At 35.9% G+C, this 19,634-nt stretch overlaps 1 protein-coding gene across 1 annotated transcript; it reads left to right on the top strand.

The window, feature by feature from the left end:
* The first annotated feature begins 1,732 nt into the window (after positions 1–1,732).
* LOC125656833 (cAMP-regulated D2 protein-like) lies at positions 1,733–16,767 on the top strand. Its single transcript, XM_048887420.2, has 5 exons — positions 1,733–2,013; positions 13,131–13,254; positions 14,158–14,347; positions 15,317–15,441; positions 15,652–16,767. Exons 1-5 carry the CDS (start codon positions 1,841–1,843, stop codon positions 16,639–16,641), a joined length of 1,602 nt encoding a protein of 533 aa, XP_048743377.1. The 5' UTR covers positions 1,733–1,840; the 3' UTR covers positions 16,642–16,767.
* Positions 16,768–19,634: the final 2,867 nt, after the last annotated feature.

The raw sequence follows: 19,634 nt of genomic DNA, 5'->3' as shown, positions 1-19,634 counted from the left end.
CAGACATTTGATCCCACCTCTGGTATATTCAGGGGTTCGTGTTTCCCTATTCTTAATATTTTATTCTTTATAGGAGACACGAAATTGATCACTGTTAGTATCTTCATTTTTCATTATAGAAAGGAAATATGTTGTACACATAATTATATAAGAAACACCGTGTATCGTCATCCTCGACTTGCGAAGATGTCATTGCAATGATCTAAACCTTCTCGAGGGTTGTAAATTCACAAGGCATATCAAAACAATTATTGATTGTGTCTCGGGCAACATTTGTTTTGATGGACCCTCATTGTATAAAGCTTACGGCATCAGAGCAAGACATTTTAATCTTCAGGTCCATCAAAACACATGTTGCCCCGACCTCAGTCAATAAATGCATGATGGTTATAAAATGGCTTGAAGAGTTATTTTTATCGCCATGCCCAGGGTGTATTCCTCAGAAGCTCCTAAGACAGCAAATATTGCATTATGAAAGGTGAAGGTAACGAACAGTGACCAATCTCAACTCCTATAAGGAAAACAAAATATACGGACCCTGGATATACCAGAGGTGGAATCAGGTACCTGGGAGGAGTAAGCATCCCCTGTCGACCGGTCACATTATCCATTTGTTGTCCAGAATACATTGTAGTCATTGTTTGGCTTTGCAGATTAGAGATGCTTCGTGACTAGGCACCGGTGACAAACACAATTCTACTGTAAAGACAATTGTTTGCTAGCCAAGGGTTGCATTTCACTTCTCTCCCATGAAGCGGATCGAAATCATTGTGTTCTACAATATACAATAAGGAATACACTAGTGTGAATTCAGACTCCAAATTCAAGCAAATTGATATTGATTAATGTTCCTCTCCTCACGGTTCGAATCCTACTCACGCCGGTAAGTGAGAAAGTTTCCCAGTTTATTTAAAGACGGTCGGTGATCTCTTCCCAGGTACATTGTATCTGAGTTCTCTCTTCCATAAAAAAACTGGGCGGCACTGCATAACTGAAAAATTGTTGGATGTGGCGGAAAACATCAATCAATCAATCATTTCCTCATGGTGAATGGGGCCACAGATACCCGAACGTCTCCTCCATTCCGAGCTGTCTCGCTTTCACAGCTTCAGACCACGAGGCAAAACCAGCCGGTTTCCGCTCCCGCTCCGCGGTTCTTCCTCCACGTGTCTTTCTATTTTCCTTCAATCCATGATAAAGCATGCATAGAGGTCTGGGTACATGTCTGTACCTAATTGCATGAGGGTTAGTTAACTTTAACTGACAGTTAACTTTCCATTAACTCTTTCATTGATGCAGCGTTAACTAGACGTTAACTGTCAGTTAAATCTAACTCATCTTCGTGTACCTGGGCCCTGATCTATTTTCACATGTTTACGTTCATAACAATTCTAGTTATCAGCTATCTAGGCTGTCCTCTGTTTTGTAGACTTGTTTTTCTTAGCCCAAAATATCTTCAATTCGTCAAGTACCTTTTTATTTCGTCTTCTTTGTTCAGGTATTTGCTCCCTGAAGTAATGTCGACAAAACATTTCACTATAAAAGTTTTATAGTCAAATGTTTTATCGATCCTTGTTTTTCTGATTTATATAATTAGTTGTCTGTGGAAATCGTCCATCGTATGGTCAAAGTCTTCCCTGTATTACTTCATTGAAGTCTCCTTCTTTGTTCAATGTTTACATACCCTACAGAAAGTATACCTTATGTAAAAGTCCATGCGTTTATCTGGTTATCAGGAAGTTCAAACATTCACGTGCTCACGTACTACACATCTCTCGTGACAACGTCATCCTCTTGTACTCCAATGTAAATAAACGGATTGGGGTATACTTCGCACAAAATGGGCCACCAGCAGTGGTTCTCTGTCATCATTTTTGCTGCTGTGACGTTGCAGTTTGCATATTGTGACGTTGTGGTTACCACCAAGCACGGAAAGATCCGGGGCATCACCAGCACTAAAACCAACACTTTCCTGGGAGTACCCTATGCAGCGCCACCTGTAGGGAAATTAAGGTAATTCGATAACCTATGTACAGTATTCCATCTTCTTGTTGCATGATGTTACACGTACATGTTCGGGCAGTGATGCTTTGTCATGAATTAGAATCCACGACTGATTGAAAAATTATTCAAATGTAGCAAAAAGTTTGACCCAGGATGGAGAAATGACCAGGAACCATCTCTCATCGTTGAAATATGACCGTCAAATTTTGACTCCGGTTCAATTTCGACGAGTAGTCAGAAGAGAATAAGAACAAGTGTTTTGTATGGTCTTTTGTCTATAGGCCGTCTTTTACCGAACCTTGTTACAAATACATTACTAAAAAGTGAGATGGCTTGCAAATCTTTGAGTTCGAGCGCGTTGTTTTCAAGGTCAAATCTATGGTCTCATTAACTTTCGCGTTTCCGGGTAATCGCCACCTATTGCAATATGGGTTACCCGGTACGTGAGAATTCATTAAAAGAAAATTGATAAGGAGTTCCGAATTAATACATAATGTTTTCAAATTTTACAATTTACCAGCAACCAAATGTTGTATAAAGAGGGTGTTGCACAGAAGCGGTAATATTTCCTAATCAGAGCTTGGCCTTATTACTTATATTTACATTTTTGATCGGTAACATTGTTGTGCCTGGTATTTATAGCAATACAAGCTGTAACTGACGGTATTTTTTCAACTAGTATCCAATTACGCACTGAATAACACCTATTGGTATAACTAATATAATCCCCAAGATCTGAAGAAAATTTCAGATAAATAAAGTAGGGGATATTGTTTGAGAGCATAACAACAATGAGCGTTTCGTATTTAAACCGCCATTGCGTCGTATACACGGACATGGGAACAATGATTGCCGAACAATTAATCGGGTTGCCGAGACCGAGGTCTTATACAATGACGGAAACTGACGTTAGTGACTACACATGGCGTTTGTTTTAAAATATTACATCTGTGCACGAATGACAAGAAGTAAGTTATATGTGTAAGAAAGTAATTACGTAAATTGCGTCACTCAAATGAAATTTTGATACATTGTAGTGAATTGTCCATAAAATTGGCATGCTAAATTGTTTATAAACCTAACGCGTGCTCTTTAATTGCCTCTCTTCGCTTTTTTCCGAATTGGTGACCTCTGGGGTCAATATACATCGGAGATTACGAGCAGGAATTACTGAAAGAATGACAACGATTCATGAATTGACTTTTTCTGCTGATTTGATGTGTTTATTGCTTCCGATTCACTCTGATTCTATGAAGTTACTTAAGAAATAAGGTACCATTTAAAAATATTTATCGGGATATAAATACGGGTTGAATTGGTCACGAGATCAAATTCCATAAAGCCTGAAGGGCTTTATGGAAAATTTGATCATGTACCAACCCGTATTTATATCCCGATAAATATTTTATAATGATACTTGAATAGTGTTCACAACACGTTTCCATACATTTCAAATTGTTGACGTCCACAACGAAGCGTCATAGATGTTCAAAATGACAACACAAAACAAAGTTCCATAAAATGAAGAACCGTTTTAATTATTAAGACGCTAGAAAGCAAGTAAATAAACTTATACTTATACATTAACTCGGGAGTATATAATGGAAAACTCTTCTATATGTCTAATTTTAGGGGGTGGGGGAATTATAATTTAAACGGGGGTGCGCAATGTTACACTTACAGTTGTGATGCGCTTTCACTTTTGAAAAGTGAAGACGTTGAAGACGTACTTTGAAAGATATTCTGTGGATATTACGGAGTTAACAGAAGACTGAAATGGAGGAACATGAAGAACAGGGCGGCAGTCGTCAGGTGTAGGCAAATCATTTATAGACAGGACAGAGGACGCAGCTCAGATGAATCTCCGGAAAGAACTGAACATCGCAGAGAATGTGGAACTGCACGAAGGTAAGGTACGGTTTGAATTTGGATATGTAATTGTTGACAAACATGAGCTCACTGAGCGCTTCTTTTGACTCGTTTTAATTTCTGTAATAGGTTTTTAACGACGCCTCGCTTCGATGTCCCGACATAAACTTGGAAACCGACATCAATCACCTATGGCTGCTGTGGCACGGAAGCAGTGTGGTGTGTAGGTATTAATGCACTTTGACGACTTATCGGCCATACATCCTGTGAATGACCTTTTTGCTAAAGCCTAATGTCATCGTCTAGCAGTAGGTACAATTCCGCATCACTGATGACCAGGGTGAAGTTGTAACAGACGAAATTTTAGACATACAATAGTAAAATATTGTTTAAAGAAATGCTTTTATCAATTATGGATGAAAGTCCACTGCTTGGAATACAAATAAAACCGTAAATACATTTTGTGATGTTGATTTCATCTATTGATAGATTTCTGTAGTAAGTGAGAGCGATTTGCTAGATGTGTATTGCCTTAGTAAAAGTAGTACCTGTTACCTACTTTTAACAATTGTTCATACGCACATCCCCCGTAGTGGATTTATGCAGGGATAAATACGTATTGATCGTAATAATGTTATGTAGGAGAAAACAGTTGCAAATGTAAATATATGTATATAAATTCAATAAAAATATGTTAAATATTTGTTCTTACAGCTGTATTGCTTTAATAATCTATAATACTACAGTCTTAAAGCTCTTATACTCGTATGCAGTACATAACTCTGATCAACACAAAATATGGGAAGTTTAATACACATCAATAAAGTTCAACAAAATTCCAAGTACCTGCACCTGAAAATACTGATTACCATAGCAATTTTCTAGTGGAACACAGTCTTGTCCATTCAAACTGTTTAACAGTTATCTACCTTGTTTGACATTTTTTAACAGCCTTGACTTTTAAAACACAGGTATCACATGCTGTGTTCGGCGTGTTTTTTGCGACTCCCATTCACAAACAAAACTGTGTCTAGGTTGTGATTTTATTTCAAACTCGGCACATTGTAAGTGTTTTAATTCAGAAAAATATCTAGATGGAAAACGTAATATTGAGAAAAAAAATCTTGTGTCCGTGAGGGATTCGAACCCGGTCGTTAAAAAAGTCGACTTCTTTACACTTTAAATTCTACGATCTTATCCACTGAACCAAGCAGTAGAACTTAAGTAGCAATGGAAAATTAACGTACACACTGTCATGATCGTGTGCAGGATTGGACAAAACAAGATGGCAGACGGCAGTTCCAAACAAAGGTAGGCTCTTAAAACTCTCCATTTTACCGACTTATTAGACGACGAATTTATGAATTTAAAACACTGCCTGGCCCGGGAGGCATCATTAAATTGATTGGTTGTTGGAATTCTTACTTATGTACACGTACAACTCTAAATTCATTGATCAAAGTTGACGATGTTGCCTCGATAGAATTCGAAGCGGGCGAAGATGTTTCTAATCATGTTTTCATGCATTTTAAGAAAGTTTATTTCGGTAAAATAGACTCTGCACATATCTTTTGATGAAAACTTGAACCAGTGTATGCGACTTGTCCCTTAAATCGCTTTAGTTAAATAAATATCTTGACTTGAACATTTGCTAATGTGCAGGATTGGACTATGGTCGTTTCTACGATAAAGGTGCCGGATTGGACCTCGATTTTGGTTCAGGATTGGACCCTTTCTTAAATACATGCATTTTTTTCTTACAGATCCAGTCAGGAGCGGACTTCCTTAAGCTTAAAAGTTGCAAGTGAATGAAGTGTGTTCTATTTTATGTCTCCTACTAAAACCATGGTTTTGACAAACCTAAAAGAGCACGTGGTGCAAGGAACTATCAATAAGCCGGAAGAGCCAGCTCGAAAATCTTTAAATGTTTGAGAATTTCACCGCGCACATAAATTTAAAGTTCTGCCACACGTTAGAAGGAGCCTTGCTCTCGAAGATCAACATGCTGGAAAGTCTTCATTTTGCAGAAGCAAATACATTTATATTGTGCAAGGTGAAGATAACGAACAGTGATCAATCTCATAACTCCTACAAGCAATACAAAATAGATAGTTGGGCAAACACGGACCCCTGGACACACCAGAGGTGGGATCAGGCGCCTAGGAGGAGTAAGCATACATGTAGACCATGTTCGAATTCCCAACCACTTAACATTTGTGATATCTGCATGGAATTATTAAAACTGAGCATGGTTTGACGTACATGTATAATAATCTCTTCAGGCATGATGGTTTACATTTCACAAAGCTGTTCAATGACAATAAAGACAATAATATAAGATGTTGAGGTGTTCATGTTTTCAATATTTAATCATCTGTCCACATGCACTTGTGCCTTTCATATGTATGCTTCTGCTGGAACCAGTTTTGATTGTTAAAGCGGGATTTATTATCTTTTGAAAAATTTCCCTATCATTTTAATTCTAATAATCTTGAGTGCATATGTCGGTTTGTTGGAATGTAGCAAATATCAGCATTTTTGTATTTCAAAACCTTTCGTTTCTTGTAATTACATTGAATCCAACCTTATAGTGCATATACTGATGAAGCAAATAAAAAGGATATTTTCTCAGAAATTCGCAATATCACTCCTGTAGCTGAAATATGAACCTAAATGAAAAGCAGTTTTGTCCATGGTGTTTTTTCTTCTTCAATATTTGCTGCTCAGATGAGAGGTTACTCTTTCACTAGTTGTTATCAGTTCAATACAAACGCAATAACATTGAAATATATTTAATAAAAAGTAAAACTTAAGAACACTTCTGGTTCAATGAAATGACAAATCAACATGTGTAAAATGCAATGTAAAAGATTAGTAGTATCTCTGTGAAACAAAGCATAATACCGTAAAAATAACCGTTTCATAATGTACATAAACGGATATATAAAACGGCTGCCATGGTATATGTATGCACTTCGTGTATTCAGAAAACAATGTATTTTTTTTACTTCATATTTCTTTTATAATGTGCAAAAGCGTGTGTTGCACTGGTCACAAACGAAGACAATTTCTCTGATTGATGTTTCCTTTTTACATGCCTACGCAATTCAGAATTGGTCTTGAATTCCTCGTCACAAATTTCGCACATTCGAAGTGTACCCATCTCATGGAATGAAGTTCTAGGGCTTGATACCTGAAACAAAGGAGAAAATCTATATAAGAGTTTGGAATTAGGGAATATGTAAGCGGGTTAATTGAATTCAGGAAACGTAGAATTTATATTGGTACGGAGGATTATAAAATGATGATAATTTCTCACGTGTTTTATAGGTCAAAATGGCCTTATATATCCTGGATACGAACAGTCAACGTTACATCTGTCGTAAGCAAAGATTGATGATTCATGTATAGATCTGCTAAATTGGTTCAATTTGAAGGAGATAGCGAAAGGATATTTTTACAGTAGCAATTGTCGTCGTTGGGAACTTAAACGACGATGTAATTTGATAACAGTAAAACAAAATTCAAAACACAACATGGTCATGTTGGAAATGTCTGAGAATCTAATAAGCTACATTAATCAAACTAAAATATGATAAAGTGAAGTTGAGATTCGAAAATATAAAGGATTTTGAAAATAAAGATAAAAAGAGGGTCCAATCCTGAACCAAAATTGAGGTCCAATCCGGCACGTTTATCGTAGAAACGACCATAGTCCAATCCTGCACATTAGCAAATGTTCAAGTCATGATATCTATCTAACCAAGGCAATTTAAAGGACAAATAGTATACACTGGTTCAAGTTTTCATCAAAAGATATGTGCACAGTCTATTTTACCGAAATTATCTTTCTTAAAATGCATGAAAACATGATTAGAAACATCTTCGCCCGCTTCGAATTCTATCGAGGCAACATCGTCAACTTTGATCAATGAATTTAGAGTTGTACGTGTACATGAGTAAGAATTCCAACAACCAATCAATTTAATGATGCCTCCCGGGCCAGGCAGTGTTTTAAATTCATAAATTCGTCGTCTAATAAATCTGTAAAATGGAGAGTTTTAAGAGCCTACCTTTGTTTGGAAATGCCGCCTGCCATCTTGTTTTGTCCAATCCCGCACACGATCATGACAGTGGTACAGGTGAAGTTGAAAATGATATCAGTGAAATCGTTTCGATTTTTTGAAATTTACAACAACAAAAAATGCCCTCGTGAAACAAAATTTTAAAGCGACAGTTTTTTTAGTGGAAAACTCGAAGAACATGTTCATGCTAAATCCGAAACGTTTGGAATTCAGGAACAAGGTTGCAGGAGTTGTCGCGCCTGCCCATAGATTAAAGGCATTTATCTAAATAATGATAAATGGCAATAAATCGCTTATAGCTTGATTTAAACTGAAATTATGTTAGTTAATTATTGTTAATACACGTCTTTTAAACTTATTTTCAAAAATGTTTGAATCAAGTCAGAAGTTCCAATTGATTTTATCATCTATTTGAATATCTTTATTTTATCGATATCTCTCGCAACACCTTTAGGGAAATTAACATGAGACGTGCGACACCTTCCAATGTACAAACCGAATAATAAAAGCTTCTTAACAGTGTGAATAAATATTCTAAACTCACACATGTTTCAACTTTGTCAGATCCGCCTATTTGAATATCAAATTGACTTGTGAAATAAACAAAAGAAAGTTAAAAAGAAGGTGTTGCACGTTTCATATTAATTTTCCTAGAGGTGTTGCATGAAAGATCGATAAAATTAAGTCATTCAAATATATGATCAAACGAATTGGAACTTATGTGTTGATTCAAACATTTTTGATAATAAGTTTTTCACGAAAAAACGTTGTGAACTTTGCAACGCCCTGAAAGAAATACTTTAAGGCTAAACCAGGTAAATAACCGTTAAACAGTTTGAGTGGATAAGATGTTATGTATTCCAGTGGCATATTGCTATGGTGAATTAATGTTTTCAAGTGCATATGCATCTACATATAATATTCTTGAACTGTATTAATGTGTATTAAACTGCCCATATTTTGTTTGTGGTCAGTCATGTACAGTTGCTAACTGTTGGTTGGAGAAAATAATACATACGAGTTAGCTGCAGAACTGTAGCTCTCTGAAAAAATATCTGTTATGTCAAAATATTTTTTCAGAGAGCTACAGTTCTGCAGCTACATACGAGTATAAGACTGCAGTAGTATAGAATACTAAATATTTGATACACCCGTAACATGTAACCGTATACATTGTTTCTGATACCCAGAAGAGAAAAAAACCCACAATTTAATTTTCACGATTTTAAAATTATTTATGTTTATACTAAAGGTATTAATGTATTGACACATAAAATGTATTAGGCTTGCCCTTAGTACTGGGGAATCCTACATGTATTTAAATGGCAAATACGCAATAAGAGTATATTAGAGAAAATTCCCGCTTCGGTGCAACACTCTCTTTAGGAACAAGCTCTATGACAGAGGTAATATAAAATGAGTGAGAAACAAGCATAACAAAATCAAACAAACACAATCCAAAGATCTGACCATAAATTTGATAATTTGTAGAAACCAGTATCCACTGCCACCGTAGAACAGGAAATACATATAGGTGTCAAAGTTGAGATAGCTATCATTTGTGACAATGCTTTCCTTAAAGATCAAACATTAAATAAACAATATATTTTCAATTATAAATTTGCAGGGGCGTAGCTAGGACTGTTTCAATGTGTAGGCACATGTGATGAAACGCGAAGTGTCGTGGGGGTAGGTACAGGAGGGGTGGCTCCCTCTCGCTAGGGGTGGGGGTCGTGGGTCACCCCCGATTGATTAAATATTGTTTAACGTCCCTCTCGAGAATATTTCACTCATATAGAGACGTCACCACTGCCGGTGAAGGGCTGCAAAATTTAGGCCTATGCTCGGCTCTTATGGCCTTTGAGCAGGGAGGGATCTTTATCGTGCCACACCTACTGTGACATGGGAAATCAGTTTTTGCGGTCTCATCCGAAGGACCGTCCCATTTAGTCGCCTCTTACGACAAGCAAGGGGGTATTGAGGACCTATTCTAACCCGGATCCCCACGGGATACCCCGAGAAAATTTTTGAAATATTGGGACTCGTTTGCACTACTCTGAGCATCAAAATGATTGCAATAGACATTAAATATTGCACAATTTTTGGAAAATTTAAACTGTTTTTCGAGAGCGAGTCATTGTGATCACCAAAATTTAGAAAAAATATATAAACATTATGTAGAATACATTATCAAAAGAAAAGGTCCGACAGAATAATTTTATATCCGATTTTAAATACTAGAAATATATAAATGTTTATTTTGCAAACATTTATGGACAAAAATGCGTTTTGAAAATAAAAGGAAAAAATGTGTAGGCACGTGCCTACTTGAGCCTAACGAAGCTACGCCCCTGATTTGAAAAAGAAAAACTTATACCAAATCTAAAAGAAAAAGAAAAAAAAAAAAACCCACTGCCATTTATAAAATAAAACTGAATCCCTACATATACATAAATACTAACACTAAGATACTTTCTATACGAGTCTACCAGTCTTGATATCGAATAGAGAACCAGTTTAGCCTGAAGTCTCGCGAGGTTAAATAAAACATCAGGGATTAATTGTTTTACTTCTTGTCGAGAAGTTTTCACTCATATTGAGCTACTTTGCTACCCAGCTAGGTAACTAAATTTGAAAGGAATATGAAAGTATTGCTGATACTTATATTTCCATTCCTGTTTCAGAAGGATGTTACGAACCATTACACTGTATAACGACATGCTATTCCTTCTTTAAATGCATATAGGACCACCGTGGCCGAGTGGTTAGAGCATCGCGCTGAAAATCATACGGTCTCTCACCTTTGTCAGCGCGGGTTCGAATCTCGCTCGCGCCGGTAAGTTAGAAAGTTTCCCAGTTTACCTTCAGAAGGTCGGTGGTCTCTTCCCAGGTACATTGTATCTGGGTTCTCTCTTCCACCAATAAAACCTGGGCGCCTCCACAGATCACTGAAAAATTGTTGAATGTGGCGGAAAACAACAATCAATCAATCAAATAAATGTAAAACTTATACGGTACCAATGTTGATGCACCAGATGCGCATTTCGACAAATAATGTCTCTCAACCGAAATGTTTGAAATCCGAAATAACAATGAATTTTTAGAGCTATTAATAGTATCTACGGATTTATTCAGGTTAAACATCAATCTATGACGCAGGGTGTTATAAATAGCTCATTAACTGACAAGAACAATGAAATATAAGCACATGTATCCATTTCTAGTATGATCGTAAAATATTATGCGATATAAACTAGAAGTTTCAATTAAATAAACATAATTATGATGATTATCTCAGTATCGTTGCATTGATTTGCACCTAAGGGTAGGTAACCCATGAACGCTCAACTACTCATTTCCAATGGGGTCCTTGCAAACACTGCCGTTTTTGTGTAAATACATACAAGTGAAAAATTTGTAAAAATAAAAATCACTGGTATATTATACAATTCATACATGAATAAAGATATGTTTAATGTGAAGAGACTGTTACCTTGAAGTAACCTTGACCTTGAAACTAACCTTGACACAAAAACAAAATCGGGACGCTCACTCTACTGTGTGTCAAAAGAATGCACACCGAGTTGTTGCCAAACCTTGCATCTCAACATTACCGATACAACATTACCGATACAACATTTCCTATACAACATCACCGATACAACATTACCTATACAACATTACCTATACAACATTACCTATACAACATTACCGGTACAACATTACCTATACAACATCACCGATACAACATCACCGATACAACATTACCTATACAACATTACCGATACAACATTACAATGAACCGATACAACATTACCAATACAACATTACCGATACAACATTACCGATACAACATTACAATGAACCGATACAACATTACCAATACAACATTACCGATACAACATTACCGATACAACATTACAATGAACCGATACAACATTACCAATACAACATTACCGATACAACATTACCGATACAACATTACCGATACAACATCACCGATACAACATTACCAATACAACATTACCTATACAACATTACCTATACAACATTACCAATACAACATTACCTATACAACATTACCTATACAACATTACCTATAAAACATTACCTATACAACATTACCTATACAACATTACCGATACAACATTACCGATACAACATTACCGATACAACATTACTAATACAACATTACCGATACAACATCACCGATACAACATCACCGATACAACGTTACCGATACAACATTACCGATACAACATCACCGATACAACGTTACCGATACAACGTTACCGATACAACATCACCGATACAACATTACCGATACAACATTACCTATACAACATTACCTATACAACATCACCGATAAAACATTATACCGATACAACATTACCGACACAACATTACCTATACAACATTACCTATACAACATCACCGATATTACCAATACAACATTACCGATACAACATTACCAATACAACATTACCAATACAACATTACCGATACAACATTACCGATACAACATTACCGACACAACATTACCTATACAACATTACCTATACAACATTACCAATACAACATTACCAATACAACATTACCGATACAACATTACCGATACAACATTACCGACACAACATTACCTATACAACATTACCGATACAACATTACCAATACAACATTACCGATACAACATTACCAATACAACATTACCGATACAACATTACCGATACAACATTACCGACACAACATTACCTATACAACATTACCTATACAACATCACCGATATTACCAATACAACATTACCGATACAACATTACCGATACAACATTACCGATACAACATTACCCCCAATACAACATTACCGATACAACATTACCAATACAACATTACCGATATTACCGATACAACATTACCGATACAACATTACCGATACAACATTACCAATACAACATTACCCCCAATACAACATTACCGATACAACATTACCTATACAACATTACCAATACAACATTACCAATACAACATTACCTATACAACATTACCGATACAACATTACCTATACAACATTACCGATACAACATTACCGATACAACATTACCGATACAACATTTCCTATACACATGAGATCGTTCCATATTTAAGTTATGATTGATAATAATGGAAATATTACAGATGGAAGAACCCGGTTCCTGCAGCTACTTGGTCTCCAAAGGTCTACGATGCGACCAAGGTCAAGCCAGGTTGTCCGCAAAAAGGCTGCGAGACCATGAACCCGGTCCTCGTCTGTCCGAAACAGGTGATACCAGTTCCTGAAAGATTGTAAAAATTTCTCATCATATTTAATCAACATAATGGGAGTATTTTTAAAAAATTCTCTTTGATGGCGAAAAGCTCCTGCAGGCCACATCAGATATGTAAAGTGTACCCCATCTCTATCGATTCCGTTGCTCTACTAATTAGTTGAGAGACATAAACACCATATGCAGGTGATAATGGAATACATAAATATGGGAAGTTGACGATGGAGAATCTCAAGCCACCCCGTTTGTCACATAAAGTTGACTTGCTAGTTTGCTCTTAGCATTTGTGCTCAATAAAATATTTAAGTATGAAGTATATGTGAAAGACTATGGTGTCTTTTATTTCGAGTTCACTGGAATATACATGTATTGAATCGATATGTGAATGGAAATGATTATTGTTGATAAATAGATTATCGTCGATGGAAGGTGAATATAACGAACAGTAATCAATTTCATAACTCCTATAAGCAATACAAAATAGGGAGTTGGTCAAACACGGACTCCTGGATACACCAAAGGTGGGATCAGGTGCCTAAGAGGAGTAAGCATCCCCTGGCGACCGGTCACACCCGTCGTGAGCCCTACATCTTGATCAGTAAAGTGGAGTTATGCGTAGTCAAAATCAGAGTGCCAAGAACAACCTAACAATTGGTATGAAACACGTCAGACAGCAGATTTATTTAAATGGCGAGTTCAAGGCCACAGTTAGAGGTTTTTTCTTCTCATGTAGAAGTTTAAATAAAAAATCTGCCTTTTAAGAATATAAAACAGGTCAGCAAAATTTAAAAAGAAAAAAAAAGGGGGATTACAAATTCGTGTCCATCGGAAAACAGATAATCTCATAGCTCTTCTAGCATATGGCCAGCATGGTTAAGTTAATTGGTTGGGTTTTTCAGACTGCAGAAGATTGTCTCTACCTGTACATATGGACACCATTGAGTGCTAACGCTACTACGTCATTTCCTGTGATGTTGTACATCCATGGCGGGAATTTTGTTCACATGAGTGCCGACTCGCTCTTGTTTGATGCAGAAGAATTGGCATACAGAGGCCAAGTCATCGTGGTTACCATGGACTATAGATTAGGTACGGAGTAACTGTAAGGGTTTTGGGGAAGTTAGTTACTTTAATTCTGACTGAGTAGTAAACAGCCATCCTTGCTTACTATCATACATACAGTATATAATTATATATATGTAAATATTATCTTTTTATACTAGAATTAACGCTAGTTTTGAATTTACTTTTTTATTTCCATTCTGTAGAGATATTATGACTATGTTATATCCACTGCCGTCTAAATTTCACTATTCACGAATTTGAATTATAATAATAGTAAATAAAAAACAGCAATCTAAATTCTAAGAATAATGCATATGTATATATCGTGAATCTGTAGAAAATAGTGTTAGAACTATTTACCCGTGCTACATAAAATCTTATAACTATTTACCCGCGCTACATAAAATCCTATATAACTATTTACCCGCGCTACATAAAATCTTATAACTATTTACCCGCGGTACATAAAATCTTATAACTATTTACCCGCGGTACATAAAATCTTATAACTATTTACCCGCGGTACAACGAATCTTAAAACTATTTACCTGCGGTGCAATAAATCTTACAACTATTTAACCGCGCTACAACAGATCTAACAACTATTTATCCACGATATAACCAACCTTACAACTATTTACCCGCAGCACAACACACCTTATACAGCTATATTTACCCGCACTACAACATATCGTACAACTATTCACCTGCGCTACAACAGATCGTACAACTATTTACTCGTGGTACAACAGATCTTATAGCTTTTACTCGTGGTACAACAGATCGTATGATTTACTCAAGAGCTACATTATCTCAAGTACAACCCCGGCGATAAAAACAAAAACTCATTCTACTTCTTTATGTGTAAACATTAATTTGTATACAATATGATAAACAACTATGATTTGCTAGCTATTTGAACAATTTATAAGCATGTCACGGGATGGACAAAAGGGTTTAGGAATTTGTGGGACTATTTCCTTCATCTTCTAGGAGCACTCGGATTCTTGCTGACAAAAGACAAACGAGCCACCAGTAACTTCGCTATACTGGACCAGAGACAAGCCTTGGTCTGGATCAAGGAAAACATAAAGGCTTTCGGTGGAAATCCGAATATGGTAGAATATTAAAATTATTTCATACGTGTGTTGGGACAGGGACACTGTTTATTAGCATATAATTACATGAATGAAATTCCATACCAGATCGTTACAAATTTACCAATAAGATAGCTTCTAAAAATTACACGTTTTGCTAACTCACTAATTACTACAAGTCAATCCATTGTTTGATGGACTATTTGTAAAATATAAGACATCTTCCTCTAGGTCACCCTGTTTGGTCAGAGTGCGGGAGCACAGTCTACAATCGTCCATTTGATGTCCAATGAGAGTTCTCAGTACTTCCACAGAGCAATAGTGGAGAGTGCCCCACTGACTATACCATTCAAAACAGAAGAAGAGATGCTGTTTATCAGCAACATGCTGTTTGATCAGTTGAACTGTTCCACTAAGGATATTGATTGTTTGAATAAGTACAGTGCCGATGACATTGCTGAAGCACAACTGCTCATCCGCAAGTACCCTTCTTCAATAAAGTTGCTGGAATTTTTCGAGCCGTGGGTTCCATATGTTGATGGCGTTGTTGTTCCATCACAGCCTTTAGAAGCCTTCCGAAAGGGCTTTGTCATAAATAAACCATTGATGATGGGAACTTTAACAGAGGAAACTCGGATATTTATTTACGAAGCTTACAATCAGTCTCTGTCAGCTCTGGAGTATGGCCTCGCTCTGTCGTTGACGTTCCCTCGGGATATATTAAACGTTTTGGAGATGTATCCTCCAACGGTGTCTCCAGATCAAAGAGACCAACTTCAGGTTCCCGCCACAGATTTCATCTTCACCTGCGGCACCAGAAACTTCACACAAAACGTCATAAAACAAAATGGCGGACGCGTATGGACATATGTATATGACCACGCCTTCTCCTTCCCGGGTTGGGGTAAATTTACATTTTGTGATGGGCATGTTTGTCACGGCTCAGAAATTCCGTTCGTTTTTCAGTCAACCAAACTTGGGAATTTTACTATAACGCCTGCCGAATTGAAGTTATCGGATTCTTTGATATCTTATTGGTCAAATTTTGCCAAGACAGGAGATCCCAACCGAGGAACGCCGGTGGCCCTTGAATGGCTGCAGTATAAGTCTGACTCATTGTGGCCTCAGATGTTTTTTGCAACCCCGTCAAATTCTGTGAAAAGCTCCTACCGGAAGGAGTATTGCGACTTCTGGGATTCCATAGGCTACACGCCTATTTAAATGATTTAATTATCTATACTAAAACGCTTACTAAATACAGAATGTAACTAATATGTTTTTCATTGAAAACCATTGCACATGTATTGATTTTATTCACACTATCGCAATAAACAAGTTTTAATTTCACCATGTCATTTGATGTAATAGATAACCAGGGATTTTTTTTTTCGTCTGACGTTAATTTAGTTTTCTCTTTACGCTACTAGTAATCAGAATTTACTTTTGGAAAAGTAGGATGATATTTTATTATATCCTCTAGAATTATATTTAACGCGACTATCCCTAGAATTATATACACGTATAAATGTAACATGACAATCCCTAGAATAATATTCAGTTCTGTTTCCAAAAAGTATAATTAACTCGACAATCTCGATAGAATTATATACATTGTATATAATGTAACAATCTCTAGAATTATATACAACAGACTATCTCTAGAACTATATACAACGGACAATCTCTAGATTTATATACAACGGACAATCTCTAGATTTATATACAACGGACAATCTCTAGAATTATATACAACGGACAATCTCTAGAATTATATACAACGGACAGTCTCTAGTATTATATACAACAGAAAATCTCTAGAATTATATACAACTGACAATCTCTAGAATTATATACAACTGACAATCTCTAGAATTATATACAACGGACAATCTCTAGAATTATATACAACAGAAAATCTCTAGAATTACATACAAAGGACAATCTCTAGAATTATATACAACAGAAAATCTCTAGAATTACATACAAAGGACAATCTCTAGAATTATACACAACAGACAGTCTCTAGAAATATATACAACGGACCATCTTTATAATTATATACAACGAACAATCCCTAGAATTATATACAACGGACAATCTTTATAATTATATACAACGGACAATCTCTAGTATTATATACAACAGTCAATCTCTAGAATTATATACAACGGACCATCTTTATAATTATATACAACGAACAATCCCTAGAATTATATACAACGGACAATCTTTATAATTATATACAACGGACAATCTATAGAATTATATACAACGGACAGTCTCTAGAATTATATACAACGGACAATCTTTATAATTATATACAACAGTCAATCTCTAGAATTATATACAACGGACAATCTTTATAATTATATACAACAGTCAATCTCTAGAATTATATACAACGGACCATCTTTATAATTATATACAACGAACAATCCCTAGAATTATATACAACGGGCAATCTCTAGAATTATATACAACAGACAGTCCCTAGGATTATATTCAACAAAAAATCTCTAGAATTATATACAACGAACAATCCCTAGAATTATATACAACGGGCAATCTCTAGATTTATATACAACGGGCAATCTCTAGAAATATACACAACGGACAATCTTTAGTATTATATACAACGGACAATCTCTAGAATTATATATAACGGACGATCTCTAGAATTATATACAACGGACAATCTCTAAAATTATATACAACGGACAATCTTTAGAATAAAATACAACGGACAATCTCTAGAATTATATACAACGGACAATCTTTATAATTATTTACAACGAACAATCAATAGAATTATATACAACGGACAATCTCTAGAATTAAATACAACGGCCAATCTCTAGAATTATATACAACGGTCAATCTTCAGAATAATATACAACGAACAATCCCTAGAATTATATACAACGTGCAGTCTCTAGAATTATATACAACGGGCAATCTCTAGAATTATATACAACAGACAGTCCCTAGGATTATATTCAACAAAAAATCTCTATGCTATGTACAACTCCTTAGGATCTCCGTAATGGTGCAAATGCGGGACTGATTCACTCCCGCAACATTTTCGATCATTCTATACATTTGCTGACTTCTTTATGTAAATAAAATGATATTTTATGTTTCTGTGTCAATATCTAAATTTACAACTTGCAGCTTACGATTTGTGAGGTCCTACTCTACCGTTCTCAATAATTTCGATAAATTCCCTTTTCTCGTTTCATATTTGTGCGCCATGTTTGATGTACTGAAGTTTCAACTTCCGATTGTCAAGTTACATGTATTTGCATATGCCATATCAAATATTATTTACATCAAAGTACGAGTACGGAGGAGAAAGCTATTTCGTCGGTATTGAAAAGGTTTGAATTTGATATTAAGTTAAAAAGCGAACAGCGGAGTGTTAATTCTTTTTTCAACCATATGGTTTTCCTTTCTTTGTCGAAATGGCTTGAGTAACTACATTTTCGTGCTGATGATCAATGTTTAGGTTTCTCAGTAGATCCACCTACAAGATCTCGCGATAACAACCATGGCGGAGCAGACGAAAAATTTTGCATGCTGTACATGATATTTAATGAAAAACACCTTTATCAGACATGCCAGAGCAACAAGTTGGTACTCCTTTTGGTGTAAACAACATTTGGGGCTAAAACACGGAGCTTATCATCGGTCATTCATAAAATTATTTTGCACCATTACGGAGATCCTATGGAATTGTAGCCCTATCCCGAAAACGTCAGAATAAAGAAATCAGATAGGGCTACATTATTGCAGCTACCCTACCCCATGTACAGGCACAACTCCCACCCTCATCTCACCCTACCCCATGTACAGGCAACCCCCCCGCCCGCCCCCATCTCATCTCATCTCATCCTACCCCTAAACAGGTACTGAACGATAAAGTCGATTCTTAACTATATACAAGTGTATGTACCGGAAGAGCTTAACTTGAATTCAATGGAAATTGCCCCATCTTATATATTTCAGTAATAACACCAGTAATTAATAATTTCAAACACTTTTTAACCTCAAAGCAGGCACGTGAATATATTTTGGTGATTAGATAATTATTGACTTGCTAGACAGTAATTCATCCTTATATATTTCTTAACACTAAAAGTTTAACATACATGTAGTTTATTTCGAGTTTCTCTTCTTTTTGTACACAATAAATCTTTAATAGTCATTAATGTAAA

Source organism: Ostrea edulis, chromosome 7 (genome assembly GCF_947568905.1).
Source record: "Ostrea edulis chromosome 7, xbOstEdul1.1, whole genome shotgun sequence".
In the NCBI taxonomy this organism is placed as follows: domain Eukaryota; kingdom Metazoa; phylum Mollusca; class Bivalvia; order Ostreida; family Ostreidae; genus Ostrea; species Ostrea edulis.
This window is presented reverse-complemented; position numbering and strand designations above follow the sequence as displayed.

Excerpts from the sequence above, each read along its gene's own strand:
- LOC125656833 (XM_048887420.2), top strand. The coding sequence starts at position 1,841 with ATGGGCCACCAGCAGTGGTTCTCTGTCATCATTTTTGCTGCTGTGACG. Across the intron at positions 2,014-13,130 it reads CCACCTGTAGGGAAATTAAG|ATGGAAGAACCCGGTTCCTG; the intron begins GTAATTCGATAA and ends GAAATATTACAG. Across the intron at positions 15,442-15,651 it reads TCGGTGGAAATCCGAATATG|GTCACCCTGTTTGGTCAGAG; the intron begins GTAGAATATTAA and ends ATCTTCCTCTAG.